At 37.2% G+C, this 24,900-nt stretch overlaps 1 protein-coding gene across 7 annotated transcripts in view; it reads left to right on the forward strand.

Annotated features, from left to right (window-relative positions):
• The window catches only part of CENPE (centromere protein E), an 85,515-nt gene that overhangs the window by 52,389 nt on the left and 8,226 nt on the right, over positions 1 to 24,900 (forward strand). For 5 of the 7 annotated variants that reach the window (XM_070614097.1, XM_070614100.1, XM_070614101.1 and 2 more), the window contains 15 exons: positions 116 to 274; positions 712 to 999; positions 1,103 to 1,255; positions 1,724 to 2,011; positions 2,598 to 2,756; positions 2,941 to 3,222; positions 3,881 to 4,039; positions 4,821 to 5,111; positions 5,733 to 5,891; positions 7,556 to 7,663; positions 10,804 to 11,022; positions 12,933 to 13,130; positions 14,280 to 14,483; positions 16,352 to 16,570; positions 19,496 to 19,681. In XM_070614097.1, the coding sequence (XP_070470198.1) occupies positions 116 to 274; positions 712 to 999; positions 1,103 to 1,255; positions 1,724 to 2,011; positions 2,598 to 2,756; positions 2,941 to 3,222; positions 3,881 to 4,039; positions 4,821 to 5,111; positions 5,733 to 5,891; positions 7,556 to 7,663; positions 10,804 to 11,022; positions 12,933 to 13,130; positions 14,280 to 14,483; positions 16,352 to 16,570; positions 19,496 to 19,681 (3,072 nt within the window). The remainder of the gene's footprint in view (positions 1 to 115; positions 275 to 711; positions 1,000 to 1,102; positions 1,256 to 1,723; positions 2,012 to 2,597; positions 2,757 to 2,940; positions 3,223 to 3,880; positions 4,040 to 4,820; positions 5,112 to 5,732; positions 5,892 to 7,555; positions 7,664 to 10,803; positions 11,023 to 12,932; positions 13,131 to 14,279; positions 14,484 to 16,351; positions 16,571 to 19,495; positions 19,682 to 24,900) is intronic. The other 2 variants (XM_070614098.1, XM_070614102.1) reach the window with 1 other exon arrangement.

The following is a 24,900-nucleotide window of genomic DNA, read 5'->3' on the forward strand; positions in this document are numbered from 1 at the left end:
TTAAATAGTTTGGGAGCAAATATTTTCCTAAAAACTAAACCTTTGGAAAAAGGAGTTAAAATGTCGTGGTTATAGTGTTTCTATACATTTCTTACAATTTCCTTTAATAATAAAGCACCTAGAAAGTGAAGAGGAACTTGGATTTGCTCGTGGTCACCTGAAAGAACAGGAGGAAACTATTGCTAAGCTGAGAGAGAATCTTTCAGAGAGAGGAACCGAACTGTCGACCTCTCAAAAGGAATTAGAAACAACCAATGAAGAATTACAGAAAAAGGTAAATTGGGGGTGAAGGAACAGTGGGAGAAAACCTGAGGAAGGTACCTAACTGAATTGCACAGGTTACTGTGTACATTCTCAATTGTTGTGGAGAGCATCCTGGGTTTTTTCCTTTAAAAAAAAAAAAAAATATATATATACATACAGAGGCCAGCCTGGTGGTTCAGCGGTTATGTTCTGTGGCAGGTGTCCCACATATAAAGTAGAGGAAGATGGGCATGGATGTTAGCTCAGGGCCAGTCTTCCTCAGCAAAAAGAGGAGGATTGGTGGCAGATGTTAGCTCAGGGCTAATCTACCCCCCTCCCCAAAAAAATATATATATTATATACACACAGACACACACACACACACACACACACACACACACACACATATAAACACACATGTTTTATGTATGTGTGTATTTTGGCTACTTATTTTATCATTATTTTAAGATCCAAGAGTTTCATGAGGAACAGGAACAGTTTATTAGCATCGAAGAAAACAGTGAGACTCAGGAAAAAATGAGTGAACTGGAACAATTAAAGGAGCAACTCAAAGCTGAAGAGTTGTCCCTACGAAGTATAGAAGGCGAGAGGCTTGAGTTGACTGAGAGACTTCAGGAAAGTCAAGAAGAAATAAAAGTTATAATGAAGGAAAGGGATGAACTGAAAAGGGTACAAGAGGCCCTTCAAATGGAGAGAGACCAACTCAAAGAAAACATTAAAGAAATTGTAGCTGAAGTAAGTTTCCTTCTTCTAACGTTTTTTGGATATAAAAATGGGGTTAAGGTGCTGACAAAGATGTTCACTATTAAGTTTTACTAATTTTCTTCTGATGATAAAGGGACAGAAAATGAAAGAGGAACTGAAAACTACTTATGTTCTTCTGAAGGAGTACCAAGAAACCATTAGTACAAGGAATATTTCAGAGAAGACAGATCAAGGAGCAAATATTCAGAGAGATTTAGAAAATTCAGATGCTGAATTACAGGAAAAGGTAGGTCTTGTTTTGTTAAGTTGGGGAATGATGTCTGATTGTAGTGTGCCTCAGATCCCTGTGGAAGAAAACAGTACATACAGTGGACTAAAATGTAAAAGTGATTACCTTTTTTTTTTTTTTTTTTAAAGATTGGCACCTGAGCTAACATCTATTGTCAATCTTCTTTCCTTTTTTTTTCCTCCTCCTTCTCCCCAAAGCCCCCCAGTACACCGTTGTATATTCTAGTTGTAGTAGGTCCTTCTGGTTGTGCTCTGTGGGACGCCACCTCAGCATGGCTTGGTGAGTGGTGCCATGTCTGGGCCCAGGATCCGAACTGCTGCAACCCTGGGCTGCCGAAGCAGAGCATGCAAACTTACCCACTCAGCCATGGGGGCGGCCCCAAAAGTGATTACCTTAATGTAGTAACAATCGTCTTTTTCCTAAAGATCTCTGCCTGTGTCCTAACTTGTTTTATGATTTTCTCAGATTCAAGAACTTCAGGAAGAAGAATATCAGCTTCTTAAGATGAAAGTTGTCAGTGAGATTCAGGAAAAAATGTGTGAAATGGAATACTTGAAGAAGCAATCTGAGGCTCAAAAGTCAACTCTGGAAAATATAGAAATGGAGAACGTAAGGTTAACTCAGAGACTCCAAGAAAACCTTGAAGAAATGAGATGTGTTACAAAAGAAAGAGATGACCTTAGGAGTGTGGAGGAGACCCTCAAAGTAGAGAGAGACCAGCTCAAGGAAAACCTCAGAGAGACCATAACCAGAGTGAGTTACCATCTTTCCCCATATAGTAAATAGGACATTTTTGTCCTACAAGAGCTGTGGGCAGTAGGGTTGGTGGGAGTGTAAAATTGGTCCAACGTTGGGGAAAGCTGGAGGGGGCACATTTGGTAATATCTTCCAAATATTTCTGTGAGTTTATTCGTTGACCCAAAAAGTACAGTTGTAGCTATTTATCCTGCACACATTAGCACAATTGTCAAGGATATTTGTAGAAGGATAGTCATGGCAGCAAGTTGCAATAACAAAATAAAGCTAACAAAAAAATAGGAAAAATTCTAACTGTGCATTAGTGGCAACCTAATTAAATAGTGCAGCACATTTGGACCGTAGAATCCGGGAACAGATAGAGGGTGCGGTGCAGCACGGCACTGATCTGGCAGCATCCTGTTGGGGATAAGGGTGAGTTGTGGAGTGGTGTATTTAGCATGTATTGACTCCTAAAAGTAACTTAGAGGATAAGGACTGGGAGGAGTAGGGAGGGAGGGTAATCTTCTTACCCTGTAGCTTTCTACATACTGTTTGAATTGTATTACTCTGAATGTACTGTTTTTCTGTCTCTAAAATAAAGGACCTGGAAAAACAAGAAGAACTCAAAATTGCTCACATGCATCTGAAAGAACACCAAGAAACTATAGATAAACTCAGAGAAGTTGTTTCAGAGAAGACAGATGAAATATTAAATATGCAAATACATTTAGAAAACACAAATACTGCCTTAAAAGCACAGGTATTTTTTTAAAGTTGTTAACTGAGTAGCTGAGAGTTTGAATCAGGTCTTTTGTGTAAAGAAACAAGATATGAGTTAGCCTAAAATTGGAGACAAGTAAAGATTTGCCTATTAATTTAGAAACTATTATTTAGCTTTTTATCAAATCTATCTATATCATAATTTATTGTATGCTTATCTCAAGATCCAAGAACTTCAGGAGAAAGAACATCAACTTCTTAAGGCAAAAAATGATCTCAAGGAAAATATGCATCAAACAGAGCAATTGAAGAAGCAATTAGAGGCCCAGAATTCAACTCTGGAAACTATAGAAACAGAGAAGTTCAAGTTGACTCAGAAACATCTTGAGAACCTTGAAGAAATAAAACTTGTTGCTAAGGAAAGAGATGGCCTCAGAAGAGTGGAGGAAACCCTCAGAACGGAGCGAGAGCAGCTCAGGGAAAGCCTGCGAGAGACGGAAGCTACAGTAAGCGATACTCCTTCCCTCCCTCGTGAGGAAGCGTGGGCTTTGCTGACAGCAGTGAGCCCTGCTTTCACATGATGGTGCTGCTGGTGTGAGTGAACTGATAGAAACTTTTAGGCACGTAATTTGGTATTGTTCTTGAAAATTTTAAATTCTGTAAGCAATATTTTCTTTATAGACTTTATCCTACATGTATACTTAATCAATTGTTAAGATAAAGAAATATATATATACATACACATATATACACCACAGTGTTGTTCATTGTAGCAATTTGTAATAAAAAATGGGATACAATCTGAATGTCCATCAGAAGGAAACTGGGTAAACAAGAGCAATATGTCAGAATACTATGCAACACCTAATAAAAAAATGGAATAGATTTGAACGTCCTAATATGGAAAGCCCAGAATGACTCTTAGGAGGAAAAGCAAGCTGTAGAATAGTGCACGTATAACATGTTTGCCTCTGGAAAGTGGGAGCAGGCTGTGGGAGGTGGGGACAGGGAGGAAAAGCTTATCACTTTCTAACAACAAAAATACAGAGTAAGAAGTAATAGTTTTATTATTTTTACTAAGAAAATATGTTATTTTCATTAAAAAATACTAACATTTTAACATTAAGATGTGTCACTGTTCTTAAAATTTCTCTAATGATAAAGAATCTGGAAAAACAAGAGGAACTAAGAATTGCTCACATGCATCTGAAGGAGCACCAGGAAATTATTGATAAACTCAGAGGGATTGTTTCTGAGAAGACAGATGAAATAGCAAATATGCAGATGGATTTAGAAAATTCAAACACTAAATTACAAGAAAAGGTATGGGGGGAGGGGAGGGTTATTTGATTGGCTGTCTGACTTATTTGTGCCTATAATCCTCTGGGGATATGAAATAGTTTAGCCACATTGGAAGACACGTTGGCAGTGTTTACTAACACTGAACATGTACATGCCTGTGGCCCAGCGATTATAGGTATGTACCTGAGAGAAAAGAACGCATACTTCCACATAAAGATATGTACAAGAATGTTCATAGCAGCTCTAATCATAATAGTGAAAAACTGAAAACAACTCAAATGCCTTTCACTGGGAGAATGGATTTACACCTTGTGGTTTATAAGTTCAAAAATAGGCAAAGTCACCTAAGATGACCAAGGTCATGATAGTGGTTGGCTGTAGTAAGGGGGCACACAGGAACTTTTTGGGGTGCTAGAAATGTTCTATATTTTAATCTGGGTTGTTATTACATAGATGTATACATATGTCAAGAATAATTGAACTATACACTTAAGATTAGTGCACTTATGTATATATATGTACATGAGTGCATATATATACATGTGTATATATGCACAAGTATATATATGTATATATATGTACACTTGTGTATATATGTACATATGTATACACTTGTGTGTATATATATATATATACTTATGTATATAATCTCAAAAGAAAATAAATTCTGTGTGGAATTATGCAGAATATTAATGAGTGACATTAGAAGCCTATTGTCTTAATCAATTTAGAAACTATTCTTTATACTTGTCTTAAAAACCATCTGTATCCTGACATGTTATTTTATGATTATCTTGATAAGATCCAAGAACTTAAGGCAAATGAACATCAGCTTTTTAAGTTAAAAGAAGATGTCAGTGAGACACAGAAAAAAATGTCTGAGATAGAGCGATTGAAGAAACAATTCAAGGCCCAAAGTTTAACTCTGGATAAAATAGAAATGGAAAACTTAAACTTGGCTCAGAAACTTCATGAAAACCTTGAAGAAATGAAATCTGTAATGAAAGAAAGAGATAATCTAAGAAAAGTGGAAGAGGCACTCAAACTGGAGAGAGACCAACTGAAGGCAAACCTACAAGAAACCATAGCTAGAGTGAGTTATACTCTTTCTTCCTGTCCAGCACACATATTTTTAATACAAGAAGCTTCCTTCTCTTTTAAATAAATGATACTGTTGGTGAAAAAGTAAATGTTATAGCCTTTTAGGGAGACAGTTTGACAATATCTTATTAAAAATTTATCAGCATATACGTTTGTTACAGCAATTCCATTCCTAGGAATTTATCCAACCAATATATTCACACATTTGGGCAGAAATACAACAGCATTCACTGCAGCATTGTTTGTGGTAAACAAAAGCTAAAAGCAATCCAAGCGTCCGCCATAAGGCACTGGCTAAGTGGGGTTTGTCTGTATAAGGGAACACTAAGCATAAGAATGGGACACTTTTTCTGTGACGTTGATCTAGAAGGGTGTCCAAGGGGTCTGAAAGGAGAAGAGCAAGCAGCCAGTTCAACAAGGAGCAGGACTAGGATGGGCGAGGTGAGGGACAGGGTCTGTACTCTCTATCCTTCCATACTGTTCTGATTTGGGGGTGGTGTGTTGGTGGTTTTTAACTGTGAGAATGCATTTTTTTACTTTAACTAGTTCATCATTAAGAAAAGATAATGTGCCTTTATATTATCATATTTCTCAATTTCTTCTAATAATAAAGGATCTGGAAACACAACAAGAACTGAAAATTGCTCGTATGCATTTGAAAGAACACCAAGAAACTATTGATAAATTCAGAGAGAGAGTTTCAGAAAAGACAACCCAGATTTCAAATATTCAAAAGGATTTAAATAAGGCAAAAGATGAATTACAGGAAAAGGTATTGTTGTTTTATTCTTTTGGGAGTAGTTGTGTCCAAAATTATTTGTAGACTCAGCAAGGAGATAGAAATAGATATGTAGACATAGATATGTGCTTGTATGTAACAAATAGACTATTTTCCGTCCTTGAAGGAGTTCTGTTTGCATTCTAACTTGTTTTATAATTATCTCAAGATCCGAGAACTTCAGAAAAAAGAGCTTCAACTTCTTAAAGTGAAAGAAGATGTCAGTAAAACTCATTAAAAAATGAATGAAACGGAAGGATTGAAGAAGCAGTTTGAGGCCCAAAATTTATCTATGCAAAATGTGGAAATGGATAACTTACACTTGACTAAGAAACTTTATGAAAGCCTTGAAGAAATAAGAATTGTAGCTAAGGAGAGAGATGAGCTAAGGAGCATAAAAGTCTCTCAAAAATGGAAAGAGACCAATTCAGAGAAACCTTAAGAGAAATGATAGCTAGAGCGAGTTCAGAATCTACCCCTATCTAGTAACTATTTATAAGAAACAAGTTTTTTTGAAAAGGGTAGCAATGTTTTTACTTTTTTTTTCTGGGAAATTTCTACAAACAGTGGAGGATAATGGGAAAACTATTACTATAACTTTTCACACAAACAGGCAAGTACAGTTTTAAAAGAAGCTAAAATCTATTTCAGAAAATACCATTTTAATTCTTTATTTTTAAGAAAAAATTTGTTAAATAAGCAGACTATTTTCTTTAATGAAATTTTAAAAGAGTTTTTAAACCAAGAAATAGCATTATTCTCAATGGAGAAATATTTGAAGGATTCGATTTACAAAAGATTAAATAGCCCATCTCTCTATCTCTACATGATAGGGTTAGACGTGGGCTCTTGTTAGTGACATTAGAAGGAAAGAAGGCAAGATGAATACAAAAAAGGAAATTGAACTGAATCCTCTAAAAAGTAATGTAAACTTCAGATCAATAAGAAAGTTTATGAAATCTATAAAAATCTTTTTCATTCTCATATTTCAATAGTGAAGAAAGAATAAAGTGGAAAACAGTATCATTTGCAATCTCAATAGAAACATCAGACACTTGGGAATCATATTTATGTGGACCCTAACTAAATTTATAAAGAGATTTAATTCATTCAACAAATATTCATTGAACAATTAGTCTTCTGGGTACTGCAGTAAATAAGATAAACAAATGGGAGAAAATGTTTTGTTTTGTACTTGTAGTCAGAAATACAAAATGTAGGCAGGGTATGAATTTTCTGGTCCAAGGTGCTGGGAAGAATATATGAATGGAGCTTGGAGCACCATGGACAGTACAGACAGTCGTGCTAGCATGTTTAGTTGGCAATAATTATTCTAATGCAGAGATCTGGAAGAGTAGGAACCAGAGATAAATCTAAAACCTAATTTGCAGCTATGAAGGTTACAGGAACAGATTCTGTCTCCAAAAAATATGTGGTTCTCCCACTTTTTTCCCCAATGAGTTGAGGTTACTCACTAAAAGACTTCATGATACTATTATTCATTTTCTGACCATTTTTAACATTTTTTTGTGTTACAAGTATAATATTTGATTCCATTATTGAAATAATGTACAATGTGTAATTGAAAAAGTAAATGATTAGACATTATATATGAATGGAGTTATAGCTGAAGCCTTGTTTATTTCTTTCCATCCAAGCAGGACCAACAGAACATCAAAGAGGTATTAAAATATGAAAAAATGTTGCTATGTGATGGAAAACAGCACCTTACAGAAAGCCTGAGAGAAAAGTGCTTTAGGATAAAAGTAAGTGCCCCTGTTCAAATTACAAATAAATATTGGGGACCTTCCAAAGGCCTGTGGAGTCACAGGCACCTCTATGGAATGAATAGATAATGCTCAGTATTCTTCTAAACTTCATAATCTAGTACAGATATGTGTGTGCATACATGCATACATACACAAACAAAACAGTGGGGTTTGGGGCCGGCCCTGGGGCCAAGTGGTTAAGTTTGTGCTCCCGCTTCGGCAGCCCAGGGTTTCCCCAGTTCAGATCCTGGGCACAGACATGGCACCGCTTGTCAGGCCACGCTGAGGCAGCATCCCACATAGCACAACCAGAGGCACTCACAACTAGAATATACAATTATGTACTGGGGAGGCTTTGGGGAGAAGAAGAAAAAAGATTGGCAACAGATGTTAGCTCAGGTGCCAATCTTTGAAAAAAAACAGTAGGGTTTATGATTTTGAGGCTTCACTGGAAAGGCGGTATTTCAGCAGATAGCTGAAAGGAGTCAATGGTTGAGACATCCAGGTATCTGGTGGAGAGCAGAACAGGCAGGGAGAACAGCAAGGACAGAGCTCCTGAAGCAGAAGCTGCCTAGTGGGCTCCAGCAACATCAACAAGGGGGAAAGCTAATGAGAAACGAGGTCAGAGTTAACCGGAGGAAGCAGGCTGTGGGGCTTTTAAAGGACTTTGGGTTTTACTCTGAACGAGATGTGGATCCACTGGAGAGTTTTGACCACGAGAGAGACATGGTCTGACTTACATTTTAAAGGGATAGCTCTGATTGTTGTGTTGAAAATTAAGTGATAGCAGGAAGACTATTTGAAAGACTAATTTCAGTAATCATGCGAAGATGGTGATGGCTTGGCCCAGAGAGGTAGTAGTGGAAGCAGTGAGAAGTGTGTGGATTCTGAACATGTAGTGAGGGTAAAGCCAGCAGGATTTACTGTCACCCCTATTAGAACACAAGATCCCTAAAGACTTCTGTGTGTTGTTTATGGCTGCATCACTTAGCACAGTCCTGACAGAAGTCAGCCTTCAATATGTATTTATTAAAAGTACAAATGAATGACTAGACAGTGCTGCTCCAACCATAAGGTGATTCCTCCTAAGACCAAAGGCAAGAATCCCCTCTCCAACATCCCAGATTAATGAACATCTATCTAGGTTTTCCTTAAATTATTAAAAGGAGAGCTCATTATTGTCAGAAGCCCCTTACTCTATTGTTTAGCACCCTGAACTAAATATGTTAATACCCGATTGAATGTAAAGTGTTCTTCCACCTGTGCCCTGACCAGCTTGTCACCTGTCTGGTCTCTAGAAAGTTGAGCTGCTGGGCCTAGGCCTAATGGGTGTCTGCCATACACAAGGCACTAGACTGGGTGCTTTACCTCATGAGACAGAGTTTATTGTTCCATTTATAAACAAAGAAATTGAGGCCCAGGAGGAAGTTTAGTCATTGCCCAAGGTCACACAGCTGGTAAATTGGTAAAATTAGGATTTGAAACCAAGTCTAAGTTTAAAACTTGGGTATAGAAGCATTTCTACAAATATAATTTTATTTCCTTTAATTTATAGTGTCTGTATGTATTTTATAGGTTATATATAGATATTATCTAACATTTTACTTAATTCCCTAGAAAACTTTGTGGAAATTATTGTAGTCTTCATTTTGTAGTTGGGAGAATGGCTCAAGGATTTCCCCAGTCAGGAAGTGACAGGGCTAGAACCTGAACTCTAACTCTGATAAAAGGTGAGAAATCTCAGATTCTAGGCAGATAATAGAACGTAGGTCATGTGATTTGTTGTCACTCGTTTTGATGCTGGCTCAGTGAGCTGAGGAGTCGAAAGAAACCTTTCTTGGACTCTCAAGGTCTGGCAGTAGTGCTCTTTTATTCAGGAAGTAGCATGGAGTAGCATGGGGACAGGACCTATGGGCAGTGAAGAGCTGCAAACATGGGTTGAGGGTAGGGCTAAATTTATAAGGCATAAGTATGTGAGTTGCTTCTTTACAAGACAAAGGAAAAATTAGGTAAAAAAAGTATCAGTGCAGGTGGAGTCTGGTTATCAGGTGGTCTTATAACTTTGGGTAAGAATCAGATTGAATGAGGTCAGGATGTCCCATGCTTCTGTGAGGATGATATAGATTGGTATGTAGGCCAGGAAGCCTTGGGCTTTTCTCCCTGAGGCATCCTTGATCCTCATCAGTTTTATCTGCTCACTCACACCACCTATTGTCAACAGAAGCTAGCATTCAGCCTTGAGCTACAATACATACTAGATTGAATTCATGCAAATTTCTCTTCCAACTTTGTAAATGTTCATTCAAATCATGGATGTTTAGAAGACTAAAAGAAAATGTATCAAAATGATAACAATGGTTGTTTCTGGTTTTCTTTGTTATAGCTGTTTTATAGAGGATTAGAATTGGCCACCCCAAGATATATCTCTTTGGCATGAAGATTATTTTGGGCTGGTTACTTTCAAAAACTGCAGACATGAGAGAAACTCTGAAAAGTAGAAGTTACCCTTTGTAAGAGACATTTACATTTGTAAGGGAAATCTCCATCTGTAAAGATGTCTCCCTCTCTGTACCAGGAAGAAGGGGGATGACCTTACCTCTAGAAACTCTTATCAATGCGGAAGGCAAGGACTTAAATCTGCATAATAACCTTACTCTTGTTTACTGTACTTGTCTGGTAACCTCCCATACTGACTCCCCCTACCCACAACATCCTCCTTTGTCTTTAGCTGAAGATGATATTTAAGGTGAGAGCTTCCGCCATTTTGGTGAGTTGCTCAATTTTCCTGGGTCTCTCCCATGTATACATGTTATAAAGCTTTGTTTAATTTTCTCCTGTTATTCTGTCTCATGTGAATTTAATTCGCTGTCCAGCCAGAAGGACCTAGAGCGTGTAGAGGAAATATCTTCCTCCCCTACAGTTTAAACTTCTTAAATTTCCACAATGATTATAATTATTTCTATAATCCAAAATCGACAATAACATTTTCTTTTTGTTTTTTATACACAAAAGTCTCAATTTATTTCTGCCTTATAGAAAGTGTTAAAGCATAAATTTTGTTACAATTCCAGAGCTAGGACTACTTATTGTTAAAGTAGAATGAATTATTAAATTGAATGAATTCTCACTGCCTTTAGGAGCTTCTGAAGAGATACACAGAGATGGATAGTCATTATGAGTGCTTAAATGGACTCTGTCTTGACTTGGAGAGGGAAATTGAAACCCAAAGAGAGCTTTCAATTAGAGTAAAAGCAAACCTCTCACTTCCACATCCACAAACCAGACAGATTCAGAAACTTCTCACTGCCAACCAGAGATGTTCCATGGAGTTCCACAGAGTCATGAAGAAACTCAAGGTACCACCTGTTTTAGTAATATCTTTGTAAATATTGCCATTAATTTCAGTTACAAACCAGTATATTTAAGTCCTGCTTTGGGAGTTGGCGTATTTGCTAATTAGTACATTTGCTACTGAATTAAAGATGGCATGGGTCTGAGAATAGTATGTGCAGGATCCTCAGTGCATCTAGGACCTGCTCATTCAACAAAACCTGAGCTCTGCCTTTGGCCTTAACAATGTGTCAGGGTGCTGGGGAGACAGAGATGAGCAACTGCTAAATCTCTCCTAGTCCAGTGGGTGAGGCAGACATTTGAACAGGTGAGAAGTGCAGTAGTGGACAATGTCCTGGAGAACAAGTTGAAGACAAGACTGGACTGGAAGCTGGGCTCAAGCAGTAAAGCTTAGAGTTCATTTTAGAGATGAGGAGGGGTCACTGGACAGTTATTTTAAGTGGTGGCAGTAATGTGATCGGGTTGCCATTGTAGAGACTTCACTACAGACAAAGAAGAAATGAGTCTGCAGGGGATGATAAGCCTGGTGGCAGAGAGAAGAGACAAGAGGCAGTTACAATTGTCCTGATGAGATGTGATGGGTGACAGTACTATGGGGGAAGGATTCATAGGGATGGAAAGGATGAAAGAAGTTAAAGAAATATTTGGCAGTTTACAATAGTAGGTCCATGTGCTTGACAGTGGAGGGAGGGGAGGGAAGTTCAGACTGAGCCCCAGGATTTGGGCTTAGCCGGGTTTGTGGATAGTGGTGCCATTAACTGATAGAAAGAAAAAAGGAAAGGGAGAAGGCAGGTGAGGCAGGAGGAGAGATCTGGTGTTTAATTTGAGATGTTTTGAGATAGAAATACCTATAATGGAACATCCAGGAAGAGAAACCAAGTAGGCTTTTAGTTGTGAATCTGAGGTTTGTCAGGAGAAAAATCAGAACCACAGATAAAGATGTGGGATCCATCAGCATTTGGTGATAGATAGTACAACAGGTGTGAATGAGGCCACCCAGAAGCATAATAGAGTGAAGATAAAAGAGAACTCTGGAAAAGATCAGTTCTCAAGAGGCAGTAGCAGAAAAGAGAGCAACACATGAGTTTGAGGTTGGAAAAGTCAGAGAGATAAGAGAGAACTGAGCAAAAGTGCCATTGGTCAAGTCAGTGGAGGAGAGTGTGTCAAAGATGAAGTGGTCAAGAGTGGCAGATGCTTCAGACAGCCAGAACATGAATGAAGAGATCCCCTCAATTGTTGACAATAGAGCTTACTGGTGACCTTTGTCAGAGCAGTTTTAGTTGAGTGGTTAGGAAAGAGGCCAGATTGTAAATTGTTAAGGAATGGTGGAAGTAGGAAGCGGCATCTTCCCTACCTAGGTAGATTGCCCCTCAGGCTCTAATAGTCTTCAAAAGCCTAACAATCAGATATCCAGAACTTATTCATGAGGTCCATAGAACCAGGGCATTCAAATTCTTGTCCCCTTTAAGCCACACTTGACAGGTAAGTCCTGAGGCAGGGCACACTCATGTTGGCCACCCAACTGACATAGGCAGGAGAGGATGTTGAAATGAATCTCACTGGGAAAACTGCGTGATATAATTAACCAAAAGGAGGCAATAGAAAAAGGTGGGTTTATAGGGAAAGGGATCATGTTACATTGTAAACATATTGAATCTGAGGTAACTGTAGGACATCCCTGAGGTAGCTCCAGAAGGAAGTCAGAAATAAGAAACTAGAGGTCTGGAAGTCACTCTCCGAAGACGCTGAGAGTAGAAACTTGGGAATAGAGAGAGGTTCTTCCCTTCTTCCTCACTCCTCAGAGGATAGAGACAAACAAGACAAGCCGCCCCACCTCTTAGTCTTGAGAGTTTAGAACTTCCTCTAAACATGATAAAAGTTTCATTTCCCAATTTGTTTCATGTTTTCCTGCAAGTATGTGTTAAGCCATGTTACAAAGATAAAGGAAGAACAACATGAATCCATCAGTAAACTTGAAATGGTTTTTATTGATGAAGTGGAAAAGCAAAATGAACTGCTAAGTAAAATGCAGCATCTTCAACAAGATGATGATGTACCATCCAGAGAATTAGGGGACCTCCAGTTGAGCCAGAAAATGGATCTACATATTGAGGTATGATTTATTTAAAATGGATTTAATTAGATTTTAAGTCTTTTATCAAATAGAAAGGTACCTCTTCATGTGCTTAGAGTCGTTTTCATTTATGAAATTAAAAACAGCTTGCAGAGGGGCCAGCCTGGTGGCGTAGCAAGTGGGTTCCTGTGCTCTGCTTTGGCAGCCTGGGGTTCGCTGATTCAGATCCTAGGCGTGGACCTGGCACTGCTCATCAGGCCATGCTGTGGCAGTGTCCCACAAAGAAGAACCAGAAGGACCTAGAACTAGGATATACAACTATGTACTACTGGGGCTTTGGGGAGAAAAAAAATAGGTTGCAGAATGACAGCTGGCCATATGTAAAGAGTGCCAAGTCATAGACTAGCCTCCTTTCAGAACTACACAGATATGGAAAAGTAGACTTAATATCAGCAAGTAGGATTTCTTGGAAGCCCAGAATAAGTTTCCAAATGCCTTCTAAAACTTCCTAGATCTGTGACTGGGAGTCACAGACATTTGTATTGTAGCAACCCCACATGGAGTGTCCTGCTCTCACCCAGCAGTGTGAGGCCCCTGCAGTTCCCAGTATGCATGCAAGGCCTGCTGTATGCACAGAAAAGCTGCATCCAGAAGCACTTCAGACACTGTCACAGATTCATAGTTTCGAACAGGTTTTAAAAATGCCAAAAGGCAGAATTTGTAGATGTGCCTCTGTTACATAGCCTATACTGCCAAAATTTTATTATTTAAATTAGAATTATATTTCTAATATAATGAGGATAAATTAGAATTATGTTTACTTCAAAATATTAGAAGTGAAAGTTCAGTAAGGTTATTTTCCCCTTTTTTTTTTTTTTTTTTTTTTTAAGATTTTATTTTTTCCTTTTTCTCCCCAAAGCCCCCCGGTACATAGTTGTGTATTCTTCGTTGTGGGTTCCTCTAGTTGTGGCACGTGGGACGCTGCCTCAGCGTGGTCTGACGAGCAGTGCCATGTCCGCGCCCAGGATTCGAACCGACGAAACACTGGGCCGCCTGCAGCGGAGCGCGCAAACTTAACCACTCGGCCACGGGGCCAGCCCCTATTTTCCCCTTTTTATGATATTTGTCTGATATTTAGATAAAAACTTTCCTAAGATTCAGGAGATTCAATGCTTATTTTTCACACAGGAAATTCTCAAAGATTTTTCGGAATGTGACTTCCACAGCATAAAGATGGAATTTCAACAAGTACTGAGTAATAGGAAAGAAATGACCCAGTTTTTGGAAGAGTGGTTGAATACTCATTTTGATATAGAAAAGCTTAAAAATGGCATCCAGAAAGAAAATGATAGGATTTGTGAAGTGAATAACTTTTATAATAAAAAGATAATTGTAAGTAGTACTTTTTTTGTGCTCATTCTTTTTTTTGTTTGCTTTAATTTTTCTGCCTCATTCTTAAAAAGACTTAGAGCAACTTAATTTTAAGTATATTTTCTTTCATTTATTTGTATATGCTTCTTTATTTTTTTATTTGAAAAAGAGTGACTGTAAAATGTGTTCTTCCTCTAACACATTTTGCTTCCTTAAGGTAATTAAATATATCAACTTGTAAAGAAGATAATAAAATGTTGCAGTATAACAATCCATTTCCACTGGTGAAACCTCAAATCTTGCCATTTTCCTCTGTCCTTTCTCGCTTCCGTAGGACCTGAGCCTTTTCCCCCAAGTATCCTCAAACAAGGTGAGATGCTAGCCTGTTTCAGGGCTGTGGGCAGCACCTGTGGTCAAGCCAAAGACAGCTCTAGTCCACTAATTAGTGAGGCCTTGTGCTTCTCACCTCGGTGCTGTTGCTATCATACGTGCTGATCCTTCAACTGTGAGGTTCAAACATGTGGTTTGTATCATTGTTCCCAAGGTGACCAGCCCTTGTGGACAGATTCATATGAACCAAGATTGCTTGAGATCAGTTTTATTAATTTGTTTTACTTTCCACTGATGAGAAGATTCATTCGGCTTTCTGAAGTAATCTCTACCTCATACACCTGGTAAAATTGTCATTAATCAGAAAGTTGCTTGTTATATAGGCAGTTGGAGCAAAGGGAGCTAGATTAATATTATAGCTCCTAAGATTGGTTTTATATTTCATTTGTTTGGGTAGTTCTTTCCTGACACTTTAATTTCATCTGGAAACTATACTTAAATCACATTGAAATGTAGATAACATTTTTAAAAAAGGTTTTCCTGTGGATAGTGAATCCCATTTGTCAAATACCCCAAGCTAGCAAAACAGTAAATGAGCTTTTAAAATAAAAAAAAATGGTCCACAATCAATGAAGAAAAGCATAAAACCAGTGTTTGGGATAAGATAATTTCCATATAATTCAGTGTTTTTCTCATAATATTGAGGGCTCACTTGTGGTTAGAAAGTAGAGATTTCTGCTCTGTGGATCAGCATGGATATGTGGCTTCTTCCACCATCTGAGCATAGCAATTGATAACTTGGTGTGGTGTGGGGTCAGTAGTCCAGAACCAAGGAGAGTCCAGGGTGCCAGCAAGAACACAACTAATTTAGGATCCGCATCTCACAGAACTACCATAAAGCCACAAAGAAAGATACAGGTAAGGCCAAGAAGGCATTCATGATGAGAGCAAAAAGTACATCCCATAGGAATAGGAAGTAAAAAGATGATAGAAGCAATTTCAGAGTGAGTCAGCCTTTGATGTAACGAGGGTATTGATTGGCTGTTACTCCCTGCACGGAAATAGAAGATTTTCAGATTACAAAAAGTCAGTAAATTCTTTTCCTTATAAACACTGAGGTTTGAAATGAAAGAGAAAAATAGATTGTTATTAAGTTTACTGGGTATGCTCTGCTATTAGATGTCAGTTAATGTTTATATATGACATTATATATGTCATAACATACATAATGATTTTAACCTGACCAGTTCTTCAGATTCCTCTTCATATGTCAGTGCTGATCTAATAGAATGAGATTATCATCTTGCAAATCAATATGAATCCTCTCTAGTCCTTATTCTTCTTTTATTCTCATAATCAATATCCAGCATCTTCTGAAATGTCAGGAACTGGTGCAAGCCACAAAGAATGTTCACATTCTTTTAAAGTACTATTCTAGAATGTTCTGAATAATGAATTTCAACATATGCCTTGTCCTAGAACTCTAGTATTTTCCATAGTGGTTTTTTTAATATGTAATTCATTTTAGAAGCTATAGTGTTGTCTTTACTACTCAATAGGCTATAATGAATGAATCAACAGAGTTTGAGGAAAGAAATGTGACCATCGCCAAAGAATGGGAACATGACCTGAAATCAGTGAAAGAGAAAAATGAAAAACTGTTGAAAAACTATCAAACTTTGAAGATCTCTCGAACATCTGGTGCCCTTGTTAATCCTACTACACAAGGCGATAAGAATCTTCATGTCACATCAAGAGCTACACAACTAACCACAGAGGTATGAGATTTCTTATAAGATGTTTTTCAATTTGCAGCTTCATTGTAGAGTTAAAGATGTATCATATGTAACATTTCAGAGCAAAATCACAGTATTGAAGGTATTAGGGAACACGCATGATGGACTTGTTTTTTAAATATAGTTCTATTGGGGTGCTCACTCAACTAATCATAAAGCTACATGTTATATAAGATCTTACCTTTGAATTATAAAATAGAAGTAACTCATGCCTTAATTTGATTAATAGGTATGTATACCACTTAAGGTGTTATTACCATACATTATAAGTTTTCTAAATCATGTGACTTTCTATTAAATTATAATCTATGTCTATAGTACCAAACTAGTTTAGAGAGAAAGAGCAATTTAGCTTTTCTCTAATTATCATCAGTGTCTTTAATATTGGTTAATGTGATCAAAACAAAAATGGAAGAGGCTAAAAGTATAATAAATTTCTTATACAGATTAACCTGTGCCCAAGAATCAGTACATTATTTGAATAATCCAATAACTGTATTAACTGCCCTTACTTGGGAATCTGTACAGCAAACAAGCTGTTTTATTTTGTTAGCACACATGTCTTAGTGGGGAACCCGAGTGAATTACAACTTAGCATTTTTACCAAAATAAATATTTATAATAAAACATCAACTGCCAGTTTAATAATTATTACTAGTGGAAACTAGAAGATCACTAATATAGAGTTTATTGATTTGCTGATCACTACAGACCTCAGTCAGCTGTAGAGGTAAAAATAGTGGAAATATGAAACCCATCTTTCAAAGCAATAAGATAAACAAGCACAAGGAAATCCCATTTTCAATGACCCCAGGAAATACCCCATCAGATAATAAATCGTATGTTATTAGTTTGATAATTAGGCCAAATCAGAGTAGCACAGAGCAGGTCAGTGATGTGGAGGTAGAGCAGTGGGGCAGGCAGAGAGTTGGGCAGTCCACCCAAACAAGTAGGAGAATTCAGTGCATGACAGTAGGAGCAGTCAACTCAGGGGGTTTTTTGTGGGTCTGCTTAATGTTTGAATCAGAACAACCAACTAGCCATCTTAGAAGAATAAGTCTGGACTCCTACCTCATTCATTAAACAAAAGTAAATTCCAGGTGGACCAAAAAGAAACGTTTTCCAGGAAAACCTGTATGTGTGTATATGTGAACAGTCTTATAAATATGAACAAATTAAGATATTTTTGTATTTATAAAAAACTGGAAATAACCTAAATGTTCATTAGTAGGTGACAGGTTAACTAGTTTATAGTACCTCCATGAAATAGGATATATTTACCCATGAAAACAAAAATGCGAGAGATCTATGTGTTGATAATGAAAAGATCTGGAAAATATATTATCAAGTGAAAATAAAATTTTTAATTTTTTAAAAAGCAGGAGGCCAGCCCCATGGCATAGTGGTTAAGTTTGCATGCTCTACTTCGGCGGCCCAGTTCATGGTTCAGATCCCAGGCACGGACCTACACCACTCATTGGCAGCCATGATGTGGCAGCAATCCACATATAAAATGGAGGAAGATTGACATAGATATTAGCTCAGGGCTAATCTTCCTCAAGCAAAAAAAAGAGGAAGTTAGCTCAGGGCTCATCTTCCTCAGCAATAAAAACCCACAAAAAACCAGAAGTATATATTTATTGTTGTTATGTGCTGTAGAGTCAGCTCTGATTCCTGGCAACTCTATGAATGAGTGATGTCCAATATCCTGTCAAGAGCCCTACTCAGCTCCTGTAGACTCACGCCTATGGCTTCCTTTCTGGAATTACTCCATCTCGTATTTCGTCTTCCTCTTTTCCTGCTGCCTTTTACTTTTCATCATGTCCCCAAGGTAGGATAGTCTCAGTTTTACAATTTTTGCCTCCAGAGATAGGTCAGCCTTAATTTGCTCTTGGACCCACTTGTTCATTTTTCTGGCAGTCCAGGGTATCTGTAGAGCTCTCCTCCAACACCATATCTCAAATGAGTCCATTTTTTCCTGTCAGCCTTCTTCACTGTCCAGCTTTCGCACCCACACATAGTAATTGGGAATGCGAGGGTGTCGATAATCTTGGCCTTGGTCTCTAATGATACTCCCTTACTGTTGATGATCTTTCCTGATTCTTCCATCGCTGCCCTTCTGAGTCACAGTCTTCTCTTGATTTCTTGGCTGCGGTCTCCATTTAAACTGATGACTGAACCAAGGGAAACAAAACCTTTAACAATTTCAGTGTCTTCATGGTCTACATTAAAGTTGTATAGTTCTTCTGTAGTCATATCTGTCTTCTTCATGTTCGAATGCAGTCCTGCTTTGGCTCTTTCTTCTTTCACGCTATTCTGTGTGAACTTTCTTCTTACACACTATTGTGTGTGTGACTTACTGTTTTTGTAAACTGTATATTCACATGCGTAGATACATATAGAAAATTTCTAGAAGGATACACTTGAAAGAGTTTAGTAGTCATCGCTTTAGAGTCAGTGGGGGTTCTGAGATGGGGGAACTTAATCTTAATTATATGCCTTTGGATTTTTCCACATACTTGTATTTTTCAGCATAAAAACTAGGTAATAAAAATAAAGGGAAAGATATGTTACATGTATTCCTCTAAAGTGTCAATTAACAAATATACTTTCTGTAAGTAGTGTTAATTTAAAATGTAAGTGCCTATTTAATATGCTTAGCACCATGCTAACTAGTAAATAAAATAAGTACTAACCTTATATAAAATCTGGGCCTCTTTTAGTCCTAAATGATCAGCTTCTAAATGAAAAAAATAATACATGTATAAATTGAGTGACATTTGGAGTCTCCATCTATCCTATGTTGATGCAATCTGAAAGATTAATACCTATATATGATCTTTGTTTCATATAAACTGTGATTCTGTCTTCAAGGCACACCTTATATATGTGTGTTTTTTTTAATAGAAGATTCAAGAGCTGGAAACTTCACTACGTGAAGCTAAAGAAACTGCCATGCAAAAGGAAGACAAGATTATAAAGATGCAGAAAGAGCTTGAGATGACTAATGATATAATAGCAAAACTTCAATCACAAGTTAATGAATCAAATAAATGCCTTGAAAAAACAAAAGAAATGATCCAAGTACTTCAGGTAACTTAAAACTCATTTTATAAATAAAGGCATAATTTTATAAATTATGCATAATAAATATAAATAAATGCATACATTTATTTTCATGCCAAATAATGATTGTTTTCATCTTCCTGTAAAAATTATTTTTAAAAAACATAAATATTCTTGACAGTTTAAAATATATCTTATTTTTTTAATTTTTTTTAATTTTTTTACTTTTCAAAGTAAGGAAATTTTTTATTTTCACTTTAATTTCTGAATGCCAAAAATGTAGAGGATGTATGTTTGTATATCTCTAGTAGAATATTGAAACATTTTTTCATAAATATGTTTTTTTTTAAATTTTTTATTATTGCAGTAACATTGGATTATAACATTTATATAACTTTCAGGTGTACATCATAATATATTTCGAATTCTGTGTAGATTACATCATGTTCACCCCACAAAGACCAATTATCCATCACCACACGTGTGTCTAATCACCCTTTTGCCCTTCCCGCTCCTCCCTTCCCTTCTGGTAACCACCAATCCAGTCTCTCTTGCTCTGTGTTTGTTTGTCATTTTTATCTTCTACTTATGAGTGAGATCATATGGTATTTGACTTTCTCCCTCTGACTTATTTCACTTAGCATAATACCCTCAAGGTCCATCTATGTTGTCACAAATGGCCAGATTTCATCATTTCTTATGGCTGAGTAGTATTCCATTGTGTATATATACCACATCTTCCATTCGGCCCTTGATGGGCACCTAGGTTGTTTACAAGCCTTGGCTATTGTGAATAATGATGTGATGAACATAGGGGTGCATCTATCTTTTATGCCTTTGTGTTTTCAAGTTCTTTGGATAAATACCCAGCAGTGGGATAGCTGGATCATATGGTAGATCTATTCTTAATTTTCTGAGGCGTCTCCATACTGTTTTCCATAGTGGCTTCACCACTTTGCACTCCCACCAGCAATGTTTGAGGGTTCCTTTCTCTCCACATCCTCTCCAACACTTGTTGTTTCCTGTCTTGTTAATTATAGCCATTCTGACCAGAGTGAGGTGATATCTCATTGTAGTTTTGATTTGCATTTCCCTGATAGCTAATGATGTTGAACATCTTTTCATGAGCCTGTTGGCCATCCATATATCTTCTTTGCAGAAATCTCTGTTCAGATCTTTTGCCCACTTTTTAATTGAGTTGTTGGTTTTTTTCTTGTTGAGACTTTCTTTTTATTTTTCAAAAAAATATGCTTATCTAAATATTTAATACTCTGTTAGATAAGTACATTTTAAAATTATATTTTTTTCTACTTAATCCCCTGTTATTGAGTCCCACCTGGTAGCCTATGGGCTTAATCTAACCTGTTTTCTCTAGAAAGAGCAGAGTTGAAATGTTTTTGAGCTTGAATGCCGTTACACAAGTTGCACCCTCCTTCATCACAGCCTTCCTTCCTCGTCTGAGCCACAGCTACTTCTCACTCTTCTGCTACTTGGGTCGGATCCTAATAGGCATTTTGTTCACTGTTCCTGCTCCAGTGTCTCTTCTCTTCATTCCAAAATTAGAAACAAGCCAAGAATGCCTACTCTTTTCATTATTTAGCATTGTTCTAAAAATTCTGGTTCTTTCAATGAGACATGAAACAGAGAGGCAAGAGAAAATAATCTTAATTTTGTTTTTAGAAATTGTTAGTATAGCTAAAAACCAAGAAAATCAACTGTAAAGCTTTAAAATCTTTGAGAGTAATTTTTTAATACTTCAAATAACTAAATGATCACATTTTTATTCATTCAACAAGTATTTGTTGAATACCTACTATGTGTTGGTCATTGTTCTAGATGCCATGTGTACTGCAATGGAAAAAAAATAAAGCCTCCTTGAAGAGGCTTACATTCTGCTTCATGAAGTCAGAAAATAAACAAGTATATATGTTTGTTAAACGGTGAGAAGTGCGATGGAAAAATATTAAGCCAGACAGAGGTATATAGGTGCAGGGTGAGAGTGGGTGTGAGTAGGAGTGTGATTTTGTAAGGGGAGTTGAGGAGAGCCGCACAATTAAGATGACGAAGTGATGGTGTGAGCTGTCTGGTAGGGAAGGGCCTTCTAGGCAAAAGAAGTAGCAAATGCGAAGGCCGCAACACAGAAGTAGAGATGTATTCAAGGAAACAGCAAGAAAGCCAGCGTCTCCTGAGCAGCGTGGGCAAGGATAGAAGGGGAAATAGGTGAGAAGTAGCAGAGAGCCAAATCATAAAGCATCTTGAAAGCTGTTTGTAAGCACTTTGGGTTTTATTCTGGATGAGATGGGAAGTCATCAGAGGATTTTGGCAAAATGATATAGTCTGACTTAAATTTTTAAAGGCTGCCCTTTGAAAATAGAATCCAGGAAGGCGTGTTTGTTAGTGACGTGCCAGCTCCTACAACAAAGGGAACCACAAAATGCAATGGCTCAAACAAAATAGAAGCTTATTTCACACGTAAAAGTGTGGGTTCCAGCTTGGCAAGTGGCTCCTTTCCACATGGTCATTCAGAGGCCCCCGTTTCTCCCATCTTGTTTCTCCAGCACTTCCTTGGTGCTGTTTTCATCTGCATGGTTAAAGCCCAGTTGTAAGCTGTCCGTGCTCAGGCTCACAGAAAAGGGTCAAGATGGAGAAGCTAAAAATTGTCTTAAAATCTGTACTCATAAAGGCTCTGGCCCAGAAGTGGCACATGTCTCTTCCTCTCATATTTCTTTTTTTTTGCAAAATATTTAGATTCAATTTATCAAAGAGAAAGCCAAACATGTACCTCTCGTATTTCTTGGAGTCAGAGATGATTCCAAAGTTTTTGGCCTGAGCAGCCAAGAAGATAGAGTTGCTACATACGGAAATGGGAAAGACTGCCAGAAGAGGAAGTTTGAAACCAGGAAAGTTCAGTTTTGGACATGCTGAATTGGAAATGCCCACTGGGGACACCCAAGTTGAGATATGACTTAGGCAATTGAATATCTGAGTCTGAGCAAGATATAGGCGAGAGGTTTAAGTTTGGGGAATCATCAGCATATAAAAATCATGAGACTGGACAAGGGCATAAGCATAATGGAGAGGAGATGTGGAGTAACCAAATGATACTGAGATGGAGCAGCCAGTGAGTGAAAAAGAAAAGGGGGGGCTGGGCAACAGAGTGGTTCCAGTTTCTTCATATAAGTGAAGCTAGTGTTTCAAGAAAGAGGGAGTAAGCGACAAATTTCTCCACACTCAGTATAGATTGATACAGGTGTCTGTGGAGAGAGGAATATCTTTCCTGCATACTAAAAGTAACCATTTAGATAATATAATAGAGTATGCCATTGTACAGCATCCATGAGGAAAGAAAGCAAAGTATAGGGTATCCATAAAATCTTTATACAGTTTGAATTTTTAAGAATCTGTTTCTGTATTTTATATAAATATTCTATAAAATGCAACAGTATATTTAACTCGAGATTTGGCATAGTGAAATGCAAAGATATTAACTTTTAACCTATTCACCACTATTTTAATTCACCTGGATATAGCTGTCCAATATAATGTAGGGTTTATTAAGTGAATATAGAAGAAAGTAATTTGAACAAATGACTCATTAACAGTTTTGTTTAAATCTTGATACATTTCCTCTGTTGTATCTTTACAAATTATTTATATCAAGTAGCAGTAAATTTGTTAAAAATTCAAACTGTGCTAGTACTTTAGGGACATCCTGCACAGTGGGAAAAAAAGATCTTATTTATAACTGGCACAAAATATAAAATGCTCAAGTGACTAACCTTAACAAAAAATGAGGCAACATATATGAAAAGAACAACAAAACTCTAAAAGGAAATATAGGAGAGCATGTGGTTTAAAATAAGAAATATGCCATTTCCTAGGTTGTAACCTAAATACTGTACAACCATCAGTTTTTCCCAAATTAATTTCTAAAGTTAATGTAATTCAAATCAGAATCTCAAAGGAATTCTTTTTCTGGTAGAGCAAAGAAAGTTTCTCAGCAGACTCCATCTAAAATAGGATGAGCAGGTGCTGTTCAGTGAGAACACAGGCGCTCAGACTCCTCAGGCAGCTAGAGGATGTTTAAGGTTGTCAGCGCTTCTGAGTGCAGCTTGGGCACACGTCGTGTGTTTGAAATAAGGAATTCTCATTGTCTTTCATTTCTAAGAGAGTATTTCCAATTTCAATTTCTTTTACTCAAGAATTGTTTTAAAACTGTTATATATGACTAATTTATTTCATTATATTGTGGCAAAAAAATTACTGCAATTTCTCCATTTTTAGAATATATTGAAATTTTCTTTTAGGTGTCATAAATGAATAAATATTTTTAGAGTTCTTTGAACTTTTAAATCAAAATGTATACAAATAGATCAATGGAACAAAATAGAGAGCCCAGAAATATATACACACAAATATAGTCAGTTCATCTTTGACAAAAGAGCAAAGGCAATTCAATGGAAAAGGATAGTCTTATCAACTAGCGGTGCTGAACAACTGGACACCTTTCACAAAAATTAACTCAATTGATCGTAAACCTAAATCTAAAACACAAAACTAGAAAATGCCTAGAAGATAACGTAGGAGAAAATCGAGGTGACCTTGGGTTTGGCATTGACTTTTTTTACATACAACACCAAAAGCATAATCTATGAAAGAAAAAAATTGATAAACTGGACTTCATTTAAATTAAAAATGTTTGCCCTATGAAAGACAAGCCACAGACTGGAAGAAAATCTTTGCAAAACACATATCTATCAAGAACTGTTATCCAAAATATACAAAGAACTCTTAAAACTCAATAATTAGAAAGCAAACAGCCTGATTTAAAAATAGGCAATGGATCTGAACAGACACTTCACCAGAGAAGATACACACATGGCAAATAAGCATATGAAAAGATGCTCCACATCATATGTCATTAGAAAATTGCAAATTAAAAAACAGATACCACTGTACATCCACTGTATCTCAAAATATAATGGCCAAAATCCGGAACACTGACTGCACTGAATGCTGGCAAGGAGTGGGGCCAGGAGCTCTTGCTCACTGCTGGAGGGAATGCAAGTGGTACAGCCACTTTAGAAGAGAGTTTGGCAGTTTCTTACAAAACTGACACCACTCCAGCCAGTCATATGCTCAAGGAGTCCCTGATATCAGCATCTGGTCCAGAAAGCCAGGGTATTTTACTGGTGCCGTGACTGAGCAAATACTGGGCTCCTCCCAGAATGGGCTTATCTGACCTA

The sequence above is a fragment of the Equus przewalskii genome, chromosome 3 (genome assembly GCF_037783145.1).
Source record: "Equus przewalskii isolate Varuska chromosome 3, EquPr2, whole genome shotgun sequence".
Classification (NCBI taxonomy): Eukaryota; Metazoa; Chordata; class Mammalia; order Perissodactyla; family Equidae; genus Equus; species Equus przewalskii.